Source organism: Daktulosphaira vitifoliae, unplaced genomic scaffold (assembly GCF_025091365.1).
Source record: "Daktulosphaira vitifoliae isolate Bord-2020 unplaced genomic scaffold, ASM2509136v1 Scaffold_1, whole genome shotgun sequence".
NCBI lineage: Eukaryota > Metazoa > Arthropoda > Insecta > Hemiptera > Phylloxeridae > Daktulosphaira > Daktulosphaira vitifoliae.
In genome coordinates this window covers 18,444,039-18,471,007 of record NW_026099572.1, presented here as the reverse complement: position 1 = coordinate 18,471,007, position 26,969 = coordinate 18,444,039, and the positions used below count along the sequence as shown (strand labels likewise).

The following is a 26,969-nucleotide window of genomic DNA, read 5'->3' as shown; positions in this document are numbered from 1 at the left end:
CAACTACTTTATTTTTTTTTATTTCTCCGTAAAAATCACAATATTAAATGATTAAATAGCATTTTCATAATATATTTAATTTCTATAATAAATATTTATTTATATATTATACTTATAAATCAAAGAACTACTAGTCAAGAATAATGAAGGAAAGAGGAGTTCATTTTGCTTTTGGAATAATTGAACATTTTTTTTAAATTATACACTATGTACAGATTTTTGCATTGAAGCGTTTCTTATGAAGTGATTTTAATTACTGTCAGATATTATCTATACTTAGTCCAACTAATCTACGTTTTTACTGTATCATAACCCCCTGTGCTTCCATTTTTTTAAATTTGGTTGTTTAGTGTTAAATAAAATGGTTTAGCGATAAATTAATTTAATAAAGTTTTGTAAATACAGTAAAACTGATAGATATTATAATGTCTACTAACTTTAATTTTTTAAAGATTGCAATAATAAAAATATTTTAGTACCAGTTTTGACTAATACTCAGTCTACACTTGGTACAAATCTTCAATTTAAAATAAATTATAGAACACAACTTTGAATCAAAACATTAAATATTAATGATAATATATTTTTTATGATAATTTAAAAAACAAGATTATATTAAAAATTTAAGGTAACATTGCTAATTTATTTATTTATTTTTTAATTCAGAATAGTATTTATATTTATATTATGTTAACAATTTAATATTATGAAGAATACCATGTAAGTTATAACCAGTGTTGGGAAAGTTCCTTTTTAAATGGAACTCGTTCCGTTCCCCGTTCATTTTCTAAAATATGAACTCGTTCCAGATCCTAGTTCTTTATATTAAGAAGGAACTCTTCGTTCTTTTTATGTAACCAAGTTATTTAAAAAATTGTGGCAATGAGATCATGATAACGGTCATCAATGATTTTCATCAGCAGTCGAATACAAAACAAATTTGTAGTATTCCTTATCTAAAAGTATTCGAAAATTATATTTATAAGCAGGTAGTAAATGCTAACGACTTGTGTCAACGCGACCAATGTCTATTGTCTACATATAAGTTAGAAATAATAAATCAGAAAACCCAAAACCTTTAACATAAATTAGTTAACAAGAAACGACGATAATATTCGGTGCATTATTTAATATATGTACACATATATTAAATATTTACTGTATACCTACATGTGATAATAACTCTATCTATAGTCAATTGATTCATTTAAACAGCCTACGATCTCGGCTGGGTATATAGGGGACTTCCATTGTCAAAAGTCAACTAAAAATACCTTAATATTTTAATGTCTAGATACGAAGAAAACTACACTAAAACATGTTTATAAAAAATTTTAGGAACTGTAATTTCCGTTCACGTTCCTTAAAAAATGGAATTTGTTCATTTTCCTCGTTCCTTTATTTTAAAAGGAAGCAGTTCCTAGCATCGTTCCTTCAAAAAGAACTCGTTCTAGGAATCCGTTCCTTTTGGAACCAATTCCTTCTCAACACTGGTTATAACAATATAAGTTTTTTATTCATATGTTTTTTTAAATTTTGTATATCATTTTTATATCACTTATACATTTTCAATTACTAGCATATTTGTGTCAGTAAATATCTAATTTTTGTGATACTTATTAACTAGTAATAACGTCATAGAAAATATAACATTTTTTTTAAACTTTCCTAAAATGATTTCAAGATGTTAACAAGAATTATATATAATTTGAAACTGTTCCAACAAGTTAAACCAATTTTTTGTATCTTTAAAGTAAAATTTAAAAGTTATTAAAAAAAAATCCTCACACTCGAATATAACTTTTTTTTTTATTTAACTTGACATGGCACCGCAATTCCCTCAGCTGCACATCTCGTTTTCAACATAAGTGAAAGTGTATGGTGGCTTAGTGGTTAGGTATGTCTCTACAATACCTTAAGTCGCGGGTTCTAATCCCATACTGTGCCTTTTTTTTTACACGATTTCCGGTACACTTTCTATAACCGACCGTCAATCATTAGCTGCCGTGTTACAACTTATAATTATGAAAATTTAACCAACAAATAGAAAATTTCATAGATATTAAAAATATATTAACATTGTGCATTTAAAGTAAATATAAAGTGAAAAAATTTCTGTTAATTCAAATAATATGGATAATTTTCGAAAATTTGTAACAAATAAATTTTAAATTTTAAAATAGTTATTTTTGTAATTCTTAAATTACAAAAAAAATGTATTGAAGTTAATGAGACAGTTTTTAAAACTGCCTCATAATAAATTTTGATGATTTCTTTTCTGCTAATATTTTTATTAAAAATTTCAAAGTTCATATTTCTATTAATTGTGACACTGATCCTTAGTTATTTGACCTACCTTATAAAAAATAGAAGTGATTACCTTTTCTTCAAAAGAAACGTTCAAATCAATTTTTATTTTAGTTCATTAATATAATTCGTTTTAACTTATTAATATTTCATAATGATTATAATCACATGTCCAAACTTAGAAAATTATACAAAAATTATTATTTTCTGTTTGGTTTTATTAAAATTCATATTACTTGAACATTTCAGTTAGCGATTTAAACATATTTAATTAGTAAACATACTTTAGAAGTTTATAGGATAGATTTTAAACTAATTAGCTGACCGTGATCACGTCAATCGAACCAAAGTGCATTATAATAAAAGACAGCCATATTAGATTAGTTTGGTCTTTAATACCAAAAGTACTAATATACATGCAAATAGACTACTTTGTGCGCTTTATTTAAAGTGATTATACCCAGTAAACTTATTTGAATATCTATTGGCTTTCTAAGTTTTATTTAAGTTATCTAAACTAAAAACTATATAGTTATATTATAGGCTTTATAATTGTAATGGTTAAATTTAATATATATAATAATATTTTTCAACACCTCACAAAGGTAATACTTATATACTAAAATAATTGTTCTATGGTAAATATGAACAAAATGGCTAATTGTAGACAGATTCTTAAAAGGATTTACCTATTATTATTATTATTTGAAATACATTAACCAAGATAATAATATTTTAAAGGATTAAAATTTGCCAATCTCAATTAATATTTGACAAATATGCTAAATAGTAATGAAGTTGTAATTCAAGTAGTGAATACATGCTTAAAAAAATGTTAGCAGAAGATTTTAGGGGCTTCCCTTATCCAACTCTTCTTTATCTTCTTAATGATTCTAATATACCCTCCCCTTAAATAGTCATTGCCCGTTAAAAATAATGTAATACATTTTGTAACATAATATTACACTCGTCGCTAAATTACTTTTGTTAATATGCACTACAAATAAATCAATAGTATATATGTAGAGTATTTGCGTAAAAAAAGGGGAAAACGCTTTTGTCACAAACAGAATGTTGCTCTGAGATTCATTTGGTCCAATATTTGACGAAGTGGTCACAGCTTCTAATATTTTCTAATATCATTCCCCCAATATCGTGCGAATCGTAATCACTTCAACTTTTTTTAAACTTAAAAAACATGTTTACACTAATATAAAAAATATGAAATATGTTAATATGTTTTATCTCACTAGTAATACTTCATCTATTAGAAATTGAAATGTTTTTATGGATTGTGTTGCATACATACAAGGTAATTTATTAAGGTTGTTGCGTTTTACTTTGTCACCAACTTATGATTATTTCACAAAATGTTATGAATAAAGTCGATAAAATATAATAAATAATATTCATTTTTTTTGTAAAAAAAAATTGGAGTTTTTTAATGGATAATTTTTGAAATTTTTTTATTGTAATTAGTTTGTAAAATATACCTTTGAAAATTTAACAGATATTAATCTGTCAAATTTTTTAGTTAGTTTCAATATTTATTTCTATTTTATCATTTATACTTGTTTGATCTTTATAATATAATTTTTTTACAAATGTTTTATAAGCAGTTGAACGTTAATTATATTTATTCATAAAGTTCTTTTGTACGATGTTCATTTTTTTATGAATTGCTTTAAAGCTTTTTTTAAAATCAGATAATTTCAATAAATTCATTTTTTTTTTTATTCGAAATAAATAACGATATTGTAAATATTAAGCTCTATAAATTATAAAAACTGACCAGTGGGACATTTATGTATTGTTATTGACTATTCAATACGCCGTTGGATACAAAAGTATTCTACAGCAATTTGAAAAGTAAAATGCTTATTAGCATGCAATATTTTTCAATTAAACTATTTAAAAATAAAAATTAATGCATAATACAAATCTGTTAAATTTTAACATGCTTAAATTAATTTTTATGGAATATAATAGAAATAATTTTTCGGTATTATTTAATATTTTAAATAATTCTTATCGTTTCTAAATAAATACAATTTATGAGTAATTATACAAAACCGATTCCATGATAACCTTTTTGTGATATTAACGTTTAATGAAAATGTAAATAACAAAATAATTATTTTTAACTCTCTATTTTTGTAGTTATTCAACACCACAATGCTATAGATTTACTAGGAAATTATTCAGTAATCACAAAAGTTTTTGTAATAAATATGAGATCAAAAAATTATATCGCTAGGGACTTGATCATATGATTTTAATAATATCTTGCTGCATAGTTATTTTAAATGGAGACTCAGGAATTCTATACGCGTACGGTAGAAGTTTCTTTATTTTGTAGTCAAATAAACTAAAAGATTATTAAATTCAAACAAGGTGCGCACGTAGTGTTTTCAGACACAACGTTATTATGACAAGGTTTTGAATTTTTCGTTCTACATTTAATGGTTTTCACATATTATCTCCGACATTTTCAAGCGTTTAGAAGTAATTATTGTTCATTACCGAAAATCACGATTAACCTGTTTACCGGAAATAATTCTGCTTAAAAGTTTAGTGCACTATAATTGTCCATACCTGTTAAAACAAATACACTGAAAACACCCCGTTTGGTGGTGCTGAAGGTCAGGACCGGCGTGAAATTGATATAATGCCGCCGAATCCCTCGTTGTATTGCCGTCAGTAGTTATGTGGCCGTTGGCCGTATCGCTCGTCGCATGGATTGCGTACTGGTTCATTTTCAGCGTCCGGCATATCGACGTATTTGCAATAGATTCAACAGGTAAGATACTTCACATCTATTCAATTTTGAGCAATTAATGTCCTTTGAACTATAAAAGACTGTAATAATGCTTAAAGTATCATTATTTTAATGTAAGAAGTTTTATTTCTCTTTTGTTTTAAATGTGATACAAATCTGAATTATTCAATATAATTTTTAATTAAATAATAATAAAAAAAAAGTGAGTGAATTTTTAGTACGAGTGTGCTGAATTTTTTAATATTATTACATGTTAACAGAAATAACTGTATAAGATGTAGTCGAGAAAAATTCGCAAGAGTTCATAAATTGATGTTTGAAATTCACAGTAATTGGGTTTTGATTTAAAATTAAATAATAATTTTTCATTTTAATTAAGAATACCTCATTGAAACTATGCGCAAATACTCACTTCATATTTTTTATTTGATAATTTCAAATGAATAATAAAAATCTGCGTTCTCATTGAAAATGTATGTATACAAAATAATTGGTTATTTATTTCTCATTGCATTTATATTCAATGACATTTCAAATAGCATACTAAATAAATGTAAAGAGAAGGCTGATAAGAACCATTGCAGTTTTTATTCGATGGTAGTTTTTATAACCAATGGAAATTATTCATTACGTCTATTGTATAAACTGAACATTTTTAAATAATGATTTGATATTTTTTTTTTCAATTAAATTTTTTTATTTTTGCATAGATCAAGGATTTTTTATCTGAATGTTTTTTTATATAATTAGTGTAAGTAATTTATTTTTAATTTTTATGATAATTCGGTTTGATGTACGTGGATTATTTAAAATTATTTTATATCATCGGGATGCATATGAAAAAGAAAATAAAATAATAAAATTTATTTTCAAAAATTGTATAAACATAGATAAGTATTTTAAGAAGAAAATCTTAGCTACTTAGAGTTTATGCATAATGTGACTTTTGTTTTTGCCGCAATTAAATCGCTTATAAATCTAATTGATAGTTGTGAATGTAAACGAAACACTTTATTCTAGTGAAGGTGTTTATTTTTATGTTCTTTCCTGTACAATATATGTTACGCAATAAATTACAAGTGTTGTAATAACAGCCGTAATTTTCTTTATGCACATAAGTAGGTTGTTTATTACCAACAAGGGGTGAATTTAAATTCAATACTTTCAAATGTTAAAATAACTGATCGGATTACTTTCATAGGATGATTTACAATTTAACGGTCATATTTCAAACAGAAGTACATAAAAGTATAAATGAACGTTTGGTAATCTTGTCGAAAGATTGCCAATATAACTATACGGCGCATAGTGCTCTTCACTATTGACCATCTATAAAAAAATATGATCCTTTCATCTATTTTGAACTACATTTTTGGTCAAGTGTCGAGTACTGTGTTTGTTCAGTCGTCTTTATGTTCCGAAATTGCAATTTTCGCATACAACGAGTTTTCGGACCTTGTACAGCAGGTACTAAAAAAGGGCATTACTTATTTAGACACTATTGGAAGTTCAGAGTAAATAATGTTCCAACTTTTCAGAAAAATACCCGACTAATATATTGTCAATATTATTCAAAGACTTGCCAGTTTTTCGGTGTCAATATTTTACAGTATACCTACCAAGTAAAAAATAAGTAAAAAGTTAAAGCTTATAAATCATACAAAAAAAAAAAAAAAAATCAAAATTTAGTGATTTTAAAAATTGTAATTTTTTGGGATTTCTTCAGGNAAAAAAAAAAAAAAAAAAAAAAATGGAAAAAATTTATTATTATAAAAAAATGTAAAGTATGATTTTTTTTTTTCAATATAGAGATTTGATGAAATTTTTTTTTATTATTTTTTTGAGGACATATGACATTATTAAAATAACAATATTATAATTATATACTGCGGCAAATATCAAGTAACTTTTTATACTGTCTTAAAAGGTTTTTGATAAACGTAGCTATTCTACTTGTGACGGAAATTCCGTTATGTCGAAATCAAATTTATCATTTATTTAATTTAGACGTCGAATAATTTCTTATTAAATAATTGACATTGAAATCGGATGTTATTTTCTGTAAGTTACACCAGAAAAGTTTAGAAATTCAATTTAAATGTCAAAATATCCTGATACGACTTTTACGACATTTGCCAAAAATAAAAAAGTAAAAACCAGGTACGAAATTAAAACGAGATTGTCGTGCGTCTCTTTGCAATTAAAAATCATATCACGTTTTTGAACAGTTAACTTTTGGAACACAATTATTTCAATTATATTTCTCATATAAACCGCGCACATTAAAACAATTTTAAGATAAGAATGGGTAGATTTATATGGTTCTTCAACAAAGGTAATTCTGGAGAGTCTCATGAAAAATTCAATTGCCTATTGCTCAGACAATATCAAACAGCACTGAGCAGCACCTTTTTTCGTTGTAGATTTAACCGTTTGTAATAATAATAACGGAGAGGGAAAAAAGTAGAGAAAATCGGATCTGTATAAATAGTTATAGTATCTGTGTTGTCGAAAACGATTTATATTGCTATTATTACGCCGTTTGTTTTGATATTCACGAATACCATATAGACTTTTGAACATGCCAATACCGTCTTGTACTGCACTAGTACGTGTGTGAATTTGAAAACATATTCATACTAAACAGAATTTAAGGTCACTTGGATCAGGTGCCGCACATATTACATTTTATTCATACGACGTTGTCTGCCGCCGGTCCGTGACTGTTTTTTTATTTAGCGCGCATAATGTGAAATTAGATAAATCGAGAGGAAGACCGTTGTCGCCGACTTCTAACGATTACCTTTCTTACAACCCGTACGTCTAACTGCACGCAGGCGGCATAAAAGTTATTTCAAGAACCTCACAACTCGCGATAAATTTAATTATGAGGTACCAAGTACCTTTTTTTTTGTTTTATACACAACAGCACAAAAGAGTTGTTATTTGTTGGAATTGTTCGCGTACGCATTTTTTATTGTTCGCAAACGGTGGTAGTTTCAAGATTTTTTTTATCAAGAGGTCATTACATATTTACAGCACTACCCCTTTCAAAAATATGTATCAATGAGATAGTCGCGAACCATATTGTTTTGATTATATTAACTTTTAATGGGCGGCATTGCAAATAAATTGACATGAAAATACATATATTTTCTCAATCATAATTTTTCATTTATGTAGGATATTTTTAGTTTGGCATTGACAACATTTAGTTTGGATAAAAGACAACCGACAGATAAACTTCAAAGAAGAAAAATGTGAATAAATATGATCGCTCAAAGGACAATTTAAATAAATAACTCAAAAAAGTTTTTGGTATACACCTTTATATTCTTTGAATTTTTTTTTCTTTACTTGTCCTTCGCCGGTTTTTGGTTTATTTTGTTTATAAAACGTTAAAAAAAGTAATACATACTTATTTATATATACACCAATTTAATAACATAAGTACTAGAGTGCGGAGTGTAAATGTTGGTCATTTGTGGGGCATATCACGTTCGTATTAAAATATGTTGTTCGTAAAGTTACCGGACATGTTATTGATGTAGTAAAGAGGAAGAGTAAAAAAAAAAAATTACATTAATGCCGGTATTTAGGTAAAAGGAGACTACAAATGTCCTCTGGCGGTTCAGATGACATAAAAAATAATCTTTCTTTTACTAGCCGTCATGTAGTTTAATACATTTAAAGATGTTTAAAGTATACATATATTGACTCATTTTTGTTGAAAACACTATTTTACATGATTTTTATGTGCAGTAGTATATATTTTTAATAATAAAGAAACTAATTTTAATATAATTTTTGAATCAGTAGCATATTATGTTACTATTTCTGTTGTATATATTCAATAAAATATTTTACTATAAAAATATGTGAAGGTATTTAATTTAATAACTTTTATGTAGTTTCGATATAGTAAACATGTAAATTATATCACGTATAAATTATTTGCAAAAATTTCAAATTTAAACTTCAATATAGAAAGATAAATTTTCGTGAGTTCAAAATATAGTTGTATGTAATCAAAATTTAATAATGTAGATATGAACAAATTAAAAATTTATATGAATTTTCTTATTACCGTATAGTATTGAGAAGTATGTTTTAAGCATAAATATATGTTTCAGGCTAAGAAAATTTCCTTGAACTTGTCTAAAACCGTTAGAGTTATCTGATGCTTCACGTCTCTGTAGTTTTAAAGCAAGTTTTAATGATCTGTTTATATATATAAACAACAAATACTGTTGAGATTATTTCACTATAAAATTATTTCCCGTTTAAATGATTATTTACAGCACTTTTCAATGGAAACGTACAAATCCACATTTTAAACTCTATTCAATTGTTTTAATTATATATTTTATGTATTTAAAAGAAATTTCAATGAAATTAGTAATGCATAAAAAAGAAAAAGTAGCGTACAAGTGGTATTCCTGTACTTGAACTCGGCTTTTCATCCGATTGGGAATTTTTATCAGTGTACTAGCTAATGACAAGAACATTTTTTCAAATAGAAGACCTGATTACGCAATATATAATTAAATTTATTATAGCGTTAGTCGAAAATAATATGTCAAGTATACATATAACCATTACGGTAAATGTTATTATTATTATACGTTTTGATTTTCGAGTAGAGTGTATTTCACAAAAAAGAAAAAATTATTATCAAAACAAAAATGGACTATATAAGAAATAGCACCACGTCTTCCGTGTAAATCATTTCTATAACTTCTAACCTCTATAATGTACATTTTCCCGTATAGTGTCTTTCGTTATTATATGAATCGCCAGATACGCTTCACTTTTGTGACTTTTTGTTCGACGCATATTGCAAAGTCTTGACAATTTTTGGGTTGCGCTTGTACGCAAAAACGTAAAAAAAGCCAAGATAGAGAAATACTCATCCGTTATGTAATTTGCACATATTATTGAGAATCTTTTGATTTTATTCTAGTGGCAACTTAGAACTGCGTTCGTGGCAAATGGTAATATCCTGCATCCGTTGACTTGGGTTAGAACACCCTCTCTCAGTAGTATAACGACGTACATTGTAAGATGAGGGGGAATCTTTGGTTATGATTATGTTTGGAAATCAAAAGTTGTTAACTGAAAACACGGTACAAACAATAGCCATATAGCTGACGGGGTTAAGTAGTGGTGAGGAGTCAAACGGACAAAAAAAATTAGAGGATTACTGTGTGCTGTTATACAAGTGACTATTGTTCACCATATCCTATGGCCGTCAATTTTCGCAGCCGATTTGTTTTTGCAGTATAGTTGAATATGTACACATTTATGTTTGAGTTGGCGACGCGCTCTTAATGAGTCCGAGTATTGTACAGTTTTTTTACATACTATAAACTATAGACTACAGTAGTCTGTTGGTATCCCGTAGTGTCTCGTAGGTCGATAAATGCCATATTATTTTATAGCCAATATTCGGTTTTAACGCTGAGAAAGCTAAGAAAAACATTTTTAATTAAACATTAGTTTATTGCAAAATGGTTGTAAAAGTTTAAAGATCTTAATAAGTAAGCATAGTGACACACAGCTTCGGCTTATAAAAGGTATCACCAGAACGCATTAATTGTCAAGTTGAATTGAGACAATACTAAAAGTTCTTCAAATATGAAAGATTTGATTAGAGAAAATGTCGAGATCTTGGAATTAAAAAGTTTCTTTATAATTCTAAAGTTAATCGGACGGGTATGACCGAATAGGAAGTTTTAGTTGACGGATGTTTGAAGGATAAAACCTACGGAAATTCCTCACTAGTCAGAAATGTGCCTCTACGGTATTCTTGTAAACCTCGAAAGTAATACGATACACACTTTATTGAAATATCTCGGTTGATACTACACACATCGGATATTCTAATGGATTTTGCTACTAAGTTATAAATTTAAATAATTAATACAAAACTTTGTTGTATAACAATGCTATAGCATTATAAAATTATAGTCGAGATAGTTATATTATTTCATTGTTTTCTGCTTTTATATTGATTGCTTGAAGTTAATAATAAAATAGATTCAGATACTCGAGTAAAAAAAAAAAATAATAATTTCGTTGTTTATATAGAGATATATATTTTAAATTATAAACAGGAGTTTTTCCATGCTGAGCATTTTTTCTAGTTTTTAAATTAAAGTTAAAATTTTATTTACACTGTTGTAATAATATATAGTTTGTATTTGATCTGTATTCATTTTTCTCAAAATAAGTATAGGAATTTTTCGGTATTGCAGTGCATATAACAAGTGAAGCTTAAAGATTTCTACTAAAAGCAGCTTCTCAATACAGTTTAGCGAGCTCTTGGATAAAAAATATGTGTAGACTTACTGGGAAAATATTCAGTCATAACCGCAAAGAACAGGTGCTTTTTATTAGATACCGTATCCAATACGTTTAATGGAACATAGACATTTAGAGTTGTAACGAGAAACAGACGAAATGATATTCGTATCGCTTATTTTTTTACTATAGCAGGACAGGCGAGCGCAATACATTTTGTTGCAGAACATTTATATTGCTAGAGGTTCGTCTTTTTTAATGGAATATTTCAAATAAGCCTGATGGAAGGAGAAGGTCTTGACTTATGCTTAAAGTATTATAGAATTAAGTTTATTTCGGTTATATTCATTTGAAATAAAGTTATGTTGAAATAAGTTAAAATAAAGTAAAATTAACGTACACAATGAAACATTTTGTATAAAACATCAGTGTTACTAAAAGTTCAATCAAATATTTTCTCTTGGTCGTTAATCAACCGACCATTATTTAATTTAATAATTTTAAATGTATTTACTAAATATCAATGCCTAATAAATATGTGCTAACAAATTAATGGTCTGTAAAATATATATGAATCGATACAAGTACAGATAGAGCAATTGATGTATAAAAACACTTTTATGTGTAATTGTAGTTAAACATCTCACATTACCTTTGACCATATTTGAATTACACGTTGAGCTCAACCTTTTGAGTATAGATATATAGTGTCAAATAGGATAACTATCGGTAACTAATTTTGAATTTGTACATAAAACGAGAACCAAATTCCATTAGGTGATGACACCTCACAATGATATTAGACCGTAACCATATTTCTTTATTGTACGATATTCAAAAAAAATATCATGGAACCCATACTATAAAATGGTTTAGATTATTATACTTAAAGCAATTTGTCACAACTCTAGAAAATGAAGACATATTAATTCTGAAGTATACGTGTCATTTGATATATTAAAGCTAAATTAACACCGTTTATCAAAGGTTGAAGCGAATGCCATTCTACAATTTATATGGTGACATAAATGCTTTCTTAATATATTTTTGATGTGTCCAGTAAGGAATAAAGCTAAATTATTAGTTATATTATAGTACTTTACACAAATATTTATTTTGTAAATTTACACTGAAAATGTAACTGACATTCGATATAAGCAGTTTGTTTGGAGTTATGAATCATGAATAATTTGATATAAATAAACAATAAAAGTAGAATAAAAGTATTTGACTAAAGGAAAACAAAACAAAACGCCATCGAGCAAAAATCTCACTATATCATTATTCCTTAACAAAAAAATAGGCTTTATGTACATTTATATAATATACTTGAGTGAATATGTAAATGAATAGACAATTCTCTTGGATTAGATGAATCATGAATTTTATTTTGTTATAGGACAAATAACCATTAACATAATAATTTCTGGTAACAAACAAAACATAAGCATATATCTACATTTATTTGAATTAAACCTTTGATTTTGACGCACTTACAGTATAAATGCGTTGAGTAGTAATCAATGGATTACTTGGCAAGAGTACAACATATATAAGTGTGTAAGCATCAGTGATAAAATTATATTGATAATAGAGAGAGAAATCAAATTCAAATATGTATCTACTAAAACAAAAGGCCTCTATTTTTGGTGAGATAATAACAAAATGTAATAAATCTTTTCATTGCCAACATTGTCCGAATTTAATTCAATTATTCGCAATAATGGCAACTATTGGTCGATATAGGCTATAGCAGCTGAGGCGAAAAGGCTTAACACCTGAATGGTTATATAAATAATATGTGTACATGAAAATTGTAAAAAGAGCACGGTTTATCTTATATAATCTCTTGTTTTATTTACTCTTGTATTGGTAATATGTTCCACTGAGCAATTTCTGTAATAAAATTGCATTTTGTTCATTTTTATAAAAGCATACTTTATTATATTAAATGAAACTTTTTATATCTATTATGATAAAATAGTATTATTTAAAATGATTAAATCCTACTGAATGAATTATTCAATACGTTTTGAAAATAATAAACAATATATTTTATTTAGTATTAATAATAGTTTTTTATATTTATACTTAAATCAATTTTATTTAAGTTTAAAGTCTAAGAATAATAAAATTTAATAGATTTTTAAGTTGCACCAAAAAATTATCGAAATTTTTAATTTTCATTAATACTATATATTATTACAGTTATAATATAACGAGAAATAATATTTACAGCAATTCATTTTTATAGTTTAATGGAAAATAAAACCAATTTTCAAAAATATTTATTCGATATTAAAAAAAAATGTCGCTGTACGTCTGGCAGATGTGTAACATCGAAACCACTTTGTATATTATGCATAACAGGATGGTTTATTAGAGGAAAATAAATATTCTCAAAAATTGAAAAGGCTCTTTTAATTAGTTTTTCCTGTAATGTTAATGTTGGATGTTGCCTCTGATAATAATATGTATGAATCTAATCTATATTGAATATAAAAATCATACTTAATTTGAATTTTTTGGCAATTACCTCCCACAAAGCTGAGAAAAACCTCTTATAAAATTTTAACTAGTTTAACTAGTTTTTTTTATATTCCGTTAAGCACAGCGACTATTGCCGGTTTGGTAAAACTTACGACTCGCTTGAGGTCACATATTCGAGTTCCAAGAGGCAAGGTTTTTTTAAATTTTTTCTTTTATCTTTCAAAAGTATTTTATATATAAATAATTATGGGATCGGCCTGAGCTAGTGGGTAGAAATGTATGTTTCGGAGCATGGGATCTTGTTTAAACAGGTTTATCTTATGGGTAGTGCGCAATTGCCCACAAAATTACATGTATTCTTTCGGGTACCGGAGTGGCTTCGTCATTGATTTCGTTCCATAGTTGTATGTCACTGTCGGTTATTAAGTTTGATTTTATAAGGAGCATGGACCTATATGAATGATATTCATTGTTTTGTGTGTGAAACGTTCGTCAATAACTCATCTGTGGTTTGGATAAGATAACGTTTCATTGCGTAGAGTTTGAATGTGATATACATACTAGAGAGTTAGCAGGAGATCATCAAAAGTATGTAAAATAAGTATTTGGTGATTGACAAAATACCCACCGATTCATTAATCAACCAATAGATTAATAATCTATAAAGGTACTATCTATATTATTTATATAGCTGATATTGTATTTAAATGTTGGTACATAATTATAATTAAGAGACTAACATTGGAGTAAGTTATTAATTGTTTTATTTGAGATTAAATTTGGAAAAAATATAAGAACCCCAAAAGAAACATACAGTTCATTCATTTTTGAATTCAATTTATTTTAGTTTTAATTTAATTTAAATTAAAAAAATTTAATTGTCATAAATATAATATATTTAAATAATTAATTTTAAATAATGGATTTCTTTTTCAACGTCAAAGTCATTCAATCATATTTCGTATTTAAATAATTTATTGAAATTTTTTATTGGTTAGCTCATTATATAAAAATAAAGGATGAATTAAAAAATAATCTAAATTATGATATTTTTAATAAATAAGATTTACATAGTGATATCACACTTATCCCAGAGAACATCATAACGTTTAGCTAAAATTTTTGCTAACGAATAATCATGTCCAGCATTTTATTTACACCATCTTAACTTATAAAGATAGAACTAACAAAGACGAGACCAATCATGGCAAATTATTGTCCGAGTACTTAAGTCACACAATGTTACAAATCAAAAATTAATTTTCCTAATATAAAAATAAATTAAAACTTTTTGTATTTAAGTATAAAATAATAATATATACTTTTTTTACTGTCATACCTAATTGGAAATATTACCTTAGTTAAAATATATAAATTAATTAAAAAGTGAATTTTTAAACAAATGGATTTACTAAGTTTTTTAGTGAAGGATGTACTAAGTTTTGTATAATTTACTAGCACATTAAAAATTAAAAAGTGTTGGAGTTTTGGGTTTAAGAATAATACCCTAAATTATGAATAGCAAGGGTAAGAAATGATTATATTGCATTAAAAAAATTAGCAAAAATACCAGTATAATATTAAATTTAAGTAGTCTTAAAATTAAGAAATAATTGTTTTACATTCAATAAAATTCGAGTGATAAACGAAAATTGAAGAGACATGGGTTCATTATGTTAAATAAAGATACGTTATCATATTAGATGTTATAAAAACTAATTTCTTCAGTCTCTATTCATAAGGCGAAGATTCAGTCATATATAAGTATCGACCTAACAAATGACTGACGCGATGTTGCTTAGTAGTGTACATCAAATGTTTAATTTTGAAGTGAAACTTCTTTACAAAGAGTCCAAATAAAAAAAGATTATCGAGCGTCACGATCGGCCGTCACATTTGGGGGTGTAACGTTTGGCCGTCACGGATGAATTCTATTGTTTTATTAGGTATACGGTCAAATATGTAATGTTCGATGAACGTATAAGTTCACTAAACGTGTACATTTGATAAATATGAGTGTTCGATAAACGTTTACGTTCCACGATTGTTTGCAATTTATAATTATATTAATAAATACTATGTACTTTAAATTGATACGGTTAGATTTTCAACGTTAAAATATTTATTTTAATTATTATATTACATTTTAATAACAATAATTTATTACTTTACTATATAAATTTATAATTTGTTAATTTCAATCACTTGATGTGAATTTATTTTTATAAATACTTAAATTATATAAATATAAAAATAAACATAGAAACTATTTATTATTCATTATTAATTCGTATTTATTTTTATTAATAATGAAATAAGTAAATTTTCAATAATATATAGTTAAAAAAATTATGATTAAATATAATTTATTATATTACGCTATGTAAATGATCAATTTTACATCTTTCTATTTACCGAACTTAACATCCTATAGAGGGTGGTGGGTTTCTATCACATGTTAAGGAGTCAAAGATTGTTATTGGCTAGGCAAATGATGAACGGGACGGATATTATTCATAACACGCACTGTTTTTTTTTTTTGATAGTGTAAAATACAAGCAAAGTTTGTTTATCTTTTAATGAAAACGTTTTTTTAATTTTTTTTTGAAACATTTTGATTTTATACTTTTTTATCTCATTTCACTAATAAAATAATTCTGGAACGTAAACTTCATATTCCATCATGTTGATTACATTAATTTTACTTGTCCTTAGACAATACTTGTCAATACCAGCAATATAATAAATATATACATTTAAATACACAGAATTTTTATTTTTTATAGAAAAAAAGTCGAATTTCAATGAAAAAAACAACTTAAGTAAAAAAAAAAATGTATTAATCCAGTTATTTCTAAATATTCTTAAGTTAAATAATATTTTGACAAATTTAATGTTAACTAATCAATATTATCATAACATCTAATTATAAAATTTATTTATAAAATAACAAGTTACAGCTTTTGGAATATAATTTTTTTCTTTTTTTACGGCTTATTGAGGGCGATTGTGGACTCATCTATGAGGAAGTATCTTAGCTATGTGTATTAGATTTGTATGCTTTCTATTAGAAAGAAGGTGTTGTAAAACAAAAATAAGAATGGGATAGNTTAAATATAATTTATTATATTACGCTATGTAAATGATCAATTTTACATCTTTCTATTTACCGAACTTAACATCCTATAGAGGGTGGTGGGTTTCTATCACATGTTAAGGAGTCAAAGATTGTTATTGGCTAGGCAAATGATGAACGGGACGGATATTATTCATAACACGCACTGTTTTTTTTTTTTGATAGTGTAAAATACAAGCAAAGTTTGTTTATCTTTTAATGAAAACGTTTTTTTAATTTTTTTTTGAAACATTTTGATTTTATACTTTTTTATCTCATTTCACTAATAAAATAATTCTGGAACGTAAACTTCATATTCCATCATGTTGATTACATTAATTTTACTTGTCCTTAGACAATACTTGTCAATACCAGCAATATAATAAATATATACATTTAAATACACAGAATTTTTATTTTTTATAGAAAAAAAGTCGAATTTCAATGAAAAAAACAACTTAAGTAAAAAAAAAAATGTATTAATCCAGTTATTTCTAAATATTCTTAAGTTAAATAATATTTTGACAAATTTAATGTTAACTAATCAATATTATCATAACATCTAATTATAAAATTTATTTATAAAATAACAAGTTACAGCTTTTGGAATATAATTTTTTTCTTTTTTTACGGCTTATTGAGGGCGATTGTGGACTCATCTATGAGGAAGTATCTTAGCTATGTGTATTAGATTTGTATGCTTCCTATTAGAAAGAAGGATAACAACTCCAATCACTAAATTGATGACTAGATCAANAGAATTTGTATATGTGTTGAGAAGTGAATAAGAAGAAAACAGAAGACTAAATTGTTTGTGTGTGTAGGGCCTATTACAACAAAGGATAACAACTCCAATCACTAAATTGATGACTAGATCAACAAACAGACCCGCCCGTGACAAAGTATAAAACTCGAGATAGAGTTTTTCTTTTGGACAAAAAATAAACAATCAAATTGTTTTAATTTTATAAATTATTAAACTCATCAAATAAATTAATATATAAAAAATTGCAAATATTTTTTTAAATTAATGATTTGAGATTTTTTTAATTAGAAAACTGCATTATAATGTATACAAGTTTTCGTTTTATTTGCATTATGATAACTGATTTTTTATTAATGATATAATAAGATAAACTTTTAACAATTACTTTCAAAATTATAATACACTTATTTATTCGATAATATTTTAATTGTTTATAAATGAGTTATAGCAAACCGTAAATACATTAAAAATTAGTTACTTAGTTTGTTGGCCATCGGAATCCTACTAAAGCAACTGGTCCGTATGACCAATAGTAACAATAACAAGGGATTTCAATGATAGATTTCTAACCATAAAAAAAAAGAGCAATATGATTACAATTCATATTATTAGTACGTGTTTAAACAATACAATTTTTCAAATGTATAAATTCATATTTAAATTTAAATTTAATCGGACGTCCGCAAAATACAAATGTAATGACATTGAACTAATTTTACATACAATGGTACGATTTACTCCAACCAAGTCAATCCACGGATTCGATGATTACATGGGGTACAGCTTCCAGTTTGATTAACGAAGTAATCACGGACTAAGTTATGCGTTCTTGTAAAGATGTTATTTGAGATAACTGTTTCAAGCAATGGACAGTTGAAAGATTCGCAACAAAATGGCGATGGGCCGTCGAAAAACACAAAAAAAATTAACCACCGTTCTATTACTGGCTACGAGTCAGCAAAAATTCCACGGAACGACTTATCGATGGTACACAAAACGTGCGTACTACGTAATAAATAAAAACCAGCCAGATCACTGACCAACCAGTTCGAAAACTTAACTGTACGACTTAACTACACGTCCACGTACATACTAAAAAACACACCAGCTCACTGCCCACGAGTCATCAGACTCAACGGTATGGCAACACTTCAAACACGTCCATGTACGTACTAACTTAGGTGCCGGTAGTGCCGGACACGACGATTGCGACTGTCGTAGGCCAAACGACGGGGGGTGGGGGTGGGTGATTATAAGCTACGTGGAGATTGACAGGGCTACACACGTAGCTTTTGAATATAGCTTATAAATAATCATCTCATTTAAATTAGTATAATTCAGAAACAATTTTCCATAAGTATTTTTCTTCGTGGAATAAAACAATTAATGAAAAAAAAAGTTTATTATGCTCTTCTTAGATTTTAATCTTTTAATCTTAGATTTTAAGTTCTTAGATTTAATTGAATAATATTTTGTTAGCTAAATCAAATTAATTTCCTTCTACTTTTCTGATGAAACAAGAATTTGACAAAATATCCGTTATTGTTATAGGAATTAAATTTTTTCTTACTAATTTTTAAACAAACATTTTGACTCCTTAGTTATTATGTTGTGATAGTTAAACAAGTTAAGGTCAGTTAATATTTTGTCTGTGTAAACAGAAAAGTATCTAGAACTATTTCTGATACAATTTCTTGTATGCCTAACGTTCATTTTTTCTCTGACGAAGAAATCAACCTCAATGAATTTTGGGCCATGGTGGTTATAAAAGAAATGGTGTACAAGCACGTCAAAGATTTAATCTAGAAAAACTTATTCAATCCTTACTCACTCCCAGGTGAATTCTCGACAAAAAACCATTTGACTATATAATGTGAAAAGAAAACCAATCCACCTTTCCAATGTCGGTTTTACCAGAGTTGTCTCTTTTGTAACTAAAATACTATTTAATGTAAATATCTGTACGGAACAATGACAAGTGTACATAAGAAAATCGACCTTATGTCCTTTCTAAAATTTGAAAAATAAAAATCAATTTTGGTTAAACGAATGGACACAAAATTAACAAAATGAACTGGGAAAAATATATAACAGAATTATTTGCATTTTCTGGAAACTTATATACAAACTGACAACTTATGAAACATCTGTTATATGTGAAAATGTAAAAAAAATTTTTTTGTTAAAATAATGGATCAATGTTGTTTTCTTGTACTCCCAGTTTATAAACATTGACGTTTTGTAAAATTTTGTTGAGAAATCGGTTTTTCTAAAAAAATAAAAAGATCAGGGATGGACCTCTCTATCAAATTTTTAGATGAACAAAGACAAAGTTTTTATATGAATTCATTAATATATCAATCTTAATTAATTGTATTACATTGTAGTATTAATTAATAAAATTTCAATTCGATTTTCGTTAATCCTCTGGAATTCATTTTTTATTGCACCGTCAGAGTTTAATGACAAATATTCTAAAAAAATCAATTTAACACATTTTTCAGTTTTTATTAAGTATTTTTGATTTTTTTAATTACGCTAAACAGGGTAGAATGGCTACGGCAGCACGCACTTGCTAATTATCATTTTAATAACTTAATGTACTGTATTGAGTTAGTTAATGAAGTTGATTTAAACCAAAAAACTTTTTTTTAATTTATGTTTCTCAACCCCAGACATCAGGAAATATTACACTTTTGGTTAACTGCGTCTTTTCTTTCACATTGTTAACTACCAAATATTTAAAATATTTGTTTTTCTTTTACATTTTATACTACCAGTTTTTAAGTAAACATTACGCAACAAACAATTTTATATCTTCGCGTTTTAACTAAAATATATTAATGATTTCGATGAAAAACCAAACAATATCAAAATATATATTGCAAAGGATCAGTTTATACAATAATAGATGTTATTTAAATAAGGATACACAAGTTTCTTAAGTATTTTTTAACTGTATTTAAATAAATAATTTTTTTTTGTTTAAAAAGTAGTATATAAATTATATTAGAGACAAAAAGTTATTGAAATTCGACTTATATACATATACTTATTTGAACAATTTGCAAAATTGTTCTTTCTCATTTCTACTTTCGAAATAAGCTTTATTTTAACTTGAAAAAAGCTAAGGTAGTATTAAATTTACTACTATATGGTTTTATTTATGAATATTACTACGTATACTAAAAGCATTACATATATTAATCATTGAATAAAAAAACTTATTTTTAATATTTATTCCAATATATATATATAGATAAAAATTGAAAACTTTTATTTTCAATAAAAATAAATAGTTGTACAGGAAATATTTTTCAATTTTTAGTTTGTATCCTAGTCTCCTAAACGTAAATCCAGCACTGGGTATTGCAGTAACAGTTGTAATTATAAAATGAACATATTAAGTAAACATTTAAATATTAATCTCATGAATTCATTCATAAATTGTATCTACATTAAAAAAATATATAAATTGTAGCTAATAGTTAAAAGCTATAGTTAATAAAAATACAATTTATTTAAATAAAATTCTTACTGATAATTTTTGTATATTTGGTAAAATTTTAGTGTGAAATAAAAAAACCCATCATAGGGGGGTCGCTGCACAGTTGGATTAAGTATAATGATATCTGTAATGATTAAAATTACTATCATAAAAAATGCTTCGATGCAAATCTATAGATAGTGTTTAATTTAAAAAAATTGGTTGATTATTCCAAAAGCTACATGATCTGCTATTTCCCTATTTATATCCAGATTATGATAAAGTATGTCGAATGAAAAAGGGATATAAATATTATTTTTCATAAAAAAAATGTGTTGATCCATACACTTTTCAATAAGTTATAGCATATAAAGTGAAAAATGTAAAAAATAAAATCGAGAATTTTCAAACAATAATAGCATTTGCAATAATAGAAATTTTTTTTTTCATAATAAAGTATATTACATTAGCTTTAATTTAAGATATATATGAACGTGTCAGACTTTCCGGAACACTTTCAAAAGTTAAGTTAAAAAGTAATTATTTTGTGAAAAAATTGTCATTTTGAATCTCCCCCTGTGAGCAGGTTAAGTGTCAGATTTACAAAAAATATATACCAAATGATAGATAAAAACATCAAGCATCTATAAAAAAAAATTATATTGATTTGTTCATTTTTGAAAAAGTTATGACAGTTTTAAGTAAAAAAAATTGAAAAAATTTCGTAAATGACCGATTTTTAAATTTGTAATTTTTTTGGAGGTTTCCCCCATTTACGGGGAACGAGGGAAATTTTTGAGGGTAATGTCTTCGACTAGATACGATTTGTTATCTTTTGACGTATCATTGAAAGAAATCGGTTCGGTGAGAGCTGAGAAAAAGTGGTAACAGACACAGAAAAAAAACACATCATAGTAAAATTAATACCATCTCAGCTTCGCATCGAAATTAATTAAGTTGGTATCCTCATAAAGAAAAGGGATAACCATGAAAAATATTTAACCACTTATAAATCATAAAATAAATAATACTATGAAAAACCGCCCAAAAAAAATTTTAATTGTTATTATTTTAAGAGAAGTTTAGTGGTCAATGAAAAATTAATCATCTTGTGTTATTTGATTCTCTGTCAAACAAATACAGTGAAACATGCAAAAACATAATTTTCAAACATGTAATAAATGACCGCAGAGTTATATATATATATATATGTATGATTTATACATATATTGACAATGAAACTACTGCTGGACAAATTAGTAATCTGTACCAAAATTATTAAAATATTATTCATCAAACTGTCAATAACAGAGTAATAGTAATACTAATAATAATCGTCATGGTCATTGTTGGTTACATCGTTTTGCTTAGTTAACGATAACGTGACCCTTTAAACTCTAAATTGTTGGCACTATGGACGCATGAATGATGTACAATCAACTACTACCATAGTCTATCATTATCTTGTATTTTTAATTGTCACTATTATTTTTGATTTAAAAGAGTTAATATAATTATGAACAAAGTTAAACGAAAAATTTGTATTTATATATTATAAATATAAATTATTTTAATTTTTTTTTACATTTTCATAAAACGTCTATAAATCAACCATTTGTTATGTATATCTTAAAAGTTGTGTTAAATTTTTATGTTATTTACATATAATATTCACAAAAAAAAAGTAGAGAAATATTTAAATTTAGTTGTATAATATACATTTAAATTTTAAAAATCATCCTATATCTTATTCAGAGTGATTATTTTAACACTAGCCACTCAATTTCTTTTAAAGTAACAATTAAATCTGTTATTAAATATTTTTTATGTTCATCCCTCATGTCTTATAGGAGTGTAAAATTTATTTTTTAAATGGAAACACATATATTTAACTAACTTATAAATTAGAAAATCATCTAAATAAGAAAATGAATGGTAAACAACATTTTTTTCATAAATATTTCAGAAGTTATTAACATTTTTATATCTTGGCGAGAGGAAAAGTGAGATAAAGAAATGTTTAGTGACAAAAATAGCAACACTCACTCTTCACCTTTATTTCTTTAAATTGTTAATAACTACTTCAATACCGGTAAAAAAGTAGTTATCGATCAATCATTTTCTTAATAGATCATTTTCTATTTTATTATATTGTTAAATATTTATGTTTCCGTTAAAAAAAATAATGTTGACATCTCTATAAGACATAATGGATGAACGTAAAAAATATTTTATAACAGATTAATGAACATACATGTGTAACTAACAAAAGCTAAAAAAACAATGACAAAATAATTGTTAATTTTAGAAAAAAATGAGTCACAAGTTTTAATAGAATTACCTTATTTGTAGCTTACATAGTGTATATATAATAACATTCATAAATAAAGGGATCAGTGGATAAAGGTGTTTTATGTATTGAAATACTGAAATTGTTTAGTAATTTAATTGAATTGTCTTATTCAAGTTATAGTATATTATAAGTATCTCTAGGTAGTTATATTATACATTATTAAGTTATTTCATATATTAAATATCAAATTTCAAAGATGTCAGTTAACACCTTTATCCATTGACCCTTTCATATGTTATATTTATACTGATTATTTTTTAATTAATTATTGTCCAATTCGAACTTTACTCAAATGAAAATCAAGTACAACATTTTGTAAAGAATCATTTTATAATATCTGTTTCCCTGTTTTTTCTCTAAATCTAAAACTTAGTCATAGATAGTTTTTTTATCTGTTTAACTATAATTTACTATACAAATTTGTATAAGTAATATTTTTAACTATATTATTTGATTTAAAATATTGATATGTTAGTTTGATAGTTATAAATAAATTAAATTATTCATAATGAAATCGTTTTTAGGAGCATCAAAAACGTCTAATTTTTAAACGTGTTTATATTACTAAAGAACAGTAACATTATACTCGATCGTGTGACTTTAATAGAATTTATAAATTAGACAATTTGTCAGGTGAAATTTTAGTTTTTTAGCAAAAGTAAAATTAAGTTATATCCTTTACTGGACAATGTGACTGGCATGATTGATATTTTCGATTTTTAATATGAAAACAATTGACGGGATTTTATATTTTTAAGGATCGTTAAAAAAGTACTTTTTGAACACTTCTTGGAATCATTAATCATTCATAAACTGTTTTTACTGAGCGTCTACGGCGTTATGTACGTGTCCACCCGATTTTCTGTGCTGCGTCCTACCGAAAGAAATAAAACGACCGTTTTCGAAGCTTGACAGTTCAAAATAGCTGATGCCACGACGGATGCAAAACTTTTGGCATAGCCCTCTCAGATAATACATAACGAATAAATCACCGACTACGACTACTCGTGTATTATAATAACATCTTCGCAGTTTATAACCAAATGGGAATGTGTCAGCTGAAACAAACGGATGACATTACCAGATATGAGTTTAATTAGTCCCGAATAATACTACACTCTTGGATAAGTTTCTAAACGTTAGGGCGATGAGAGGCAGTGGAATATTGAGATAGGCATATAAACAATTTTGTTAATAATTAGTTTTTTCTGCGGTTATTACGCTTCATAAATACATATAATTTTTAGAGTATTTGTACATATTTTATTTTCGTAAAATTAATTCATTATTAACTATATATTAAGAAATTAACCAAATGTTTCTAAAGTATTTAACGCTAAACAATTTACGGACATTATTAGTTGACGATTTGTAATTAGAAAGCAATTGAACTTTTAACACACTATTAAAAGACAATTTCATCAACACGGCTAAAAGACAAGCGATGAAATAGATTATTTTGTTGCTAATTCAAAAAATTAATAGAAAATGAATATGCATTCAAAAAAAATGTGTTTTAACAAAATTATCTCATTTTTTTTTACAAAGTAATAGCTTTAAAATTAATTTTAAAGATTTTCTTTGAGATTTGGTTACATGAACACATAAAATGTTACCTATATAAAATATTGCTACACATTTTCAGAATATCGAGGAATACAATCAAAATACCTAATCATGAATAGCTAATTAATATAATAAAATTTAAACTATGACTTCTTTCATAATATTTATTATGTTTTTAGAAATAATTTAGATCAACTTAAATGTATATGTAGATATTATACATTGTCTTTTTTGATTTTTTCTATCCATCCGAAAATCGTTTGCATACTCGGTGCACCTTTAAAATAAGATATGTAATAATTATAACACTCGTACATAATTGAAGTCTAATTACTTCCATAAAAACCTAATATTTTTGTACATTGTATCGAGGTAATAAAAATGATTTTAATTTATAAGCTGCAGATAATACAATTAAAAAAAATATAATGCAACATTTGAAGTATTCTTTTTTGTAAATTGTCTTTGGATAAAAACAGTTTTAAATAAATTAAAAATCAAGTATTGATGTACAGTTTTGAGATGTTCATTAACTCTTATTGCCTTTTGTAGTCAAAGATAATTTTGTTTCAAAGCGAAATAATTTTTTGGGGTATACACTAAAATGTATACGTAAGAAATTAAAAATAAGTCTTTATGTAGAAAGCCAATTAGGTCGAAAAACTTTCTGCTGATGAGTTTTCTTAGATGTGTAATTTTAGAAGTGTTCAATTTATAAATATCTTTAGCTTTTATAAAAAAGATAACATTGGTTGGGTATTCAATTAATAATATTAGGTATGATAAAAAGTACCCTTATAGCCATATTCATTTTTGTATTAATATGGCTATAATATTTGAAAATTAAAATTATTGGATTACTTGCTACAATGCAATATTAGCTTCGATGCGAAGCTGAGAAGGTATTAATTTTACCATGATGTGTTTATTTTTTTATTTTTTTGTGTCTATCACTACTTTTTCTCAGCTCTCACTGGACCGATTTCTTTTAACAATACGTCAAAAGATCACAAATTGTATCTAGTTGAAGACATTACCCTTAAAAATTAAAAAAATTTTCCTCGTTCCCCGCAAATGGGGGAAATATCCAAAAAAATTACAAATTTAAAAATCGACAAATTTTGTCATTTTTTTCACTTTTTTTTCTTAAAACTTCCATAACTTTTTCAAAAATCAACAAATCAACATAATTTTTTTTTAAACTAAAACCTTAGATATTTTCCTTTCATTTGATATAATTTTTTTGAAAATTTAACACTTAACCTGCTCATGGGGGGGGATTTAAAATTGCAACTTTTTTACAAAAACTAACTTTTTCAACTTAATTTTTGAAAATGTTCCGGAAATACTGCGTCCTTTAAACATATATCAAATTAAAGCTTTTTTTATGTACTATAAAATGAAAAAAAAAAATTTGTCCCGACACCTTATCTTCTATGTGCAAATGGCTGTCGAAATTATAAAAAAAATGTAATATTTGCGATAAAAATCACCTTTTATAACGATGTTTTTTGTACTTAAAACTGCCATAACTTTTTCAAATATTAACTAATCAAAATAATATTTCTTTATATTGAAACCTTAGGTAATTTTCTTTCATTTGATATCATTTTTTTTTGAAAATCTAACGCTTAACCTGCTCATGGGGGGGATTTAAAATTGCAACTTTTTTACAAAAACTAACTTTTTCAACTTAATTTTTGAAATTTGTTCCGGAAATACTGCGTCCTTTAAACATATATCAAATTAAAGCTTATTTTATGTACTATTAAATAAAAAAAAAAAATTTGTCCCGACACCTTA

General features: G+C 26.0%; 1 protein-coding gene across 1 annotated transcript in view; it reads left to right on the top strand.

The window, feature by feature from the left end:
• The first annotated feature begins 4,974 nt into the window (after positions 1-4,974).
• The window catches only part of LOC126895042 (lachesin-like), a 67,130-nt gene continuing 45,135 nt past the window's right edge, over positions 4,975-26,969 (top strand). The window contains exon 1 of the mRNA XM_050666502.1: positions 4,975-5,107. Within this exon, the coding sequence (XP_050522459.1) occupies positions 5,014-5,107 (94 nt within the window). The 5' untranslated portion in view covers positions 4,975-5,013. The remainder of the gene's footprint in view (positions 5,108-26,969) is intronic.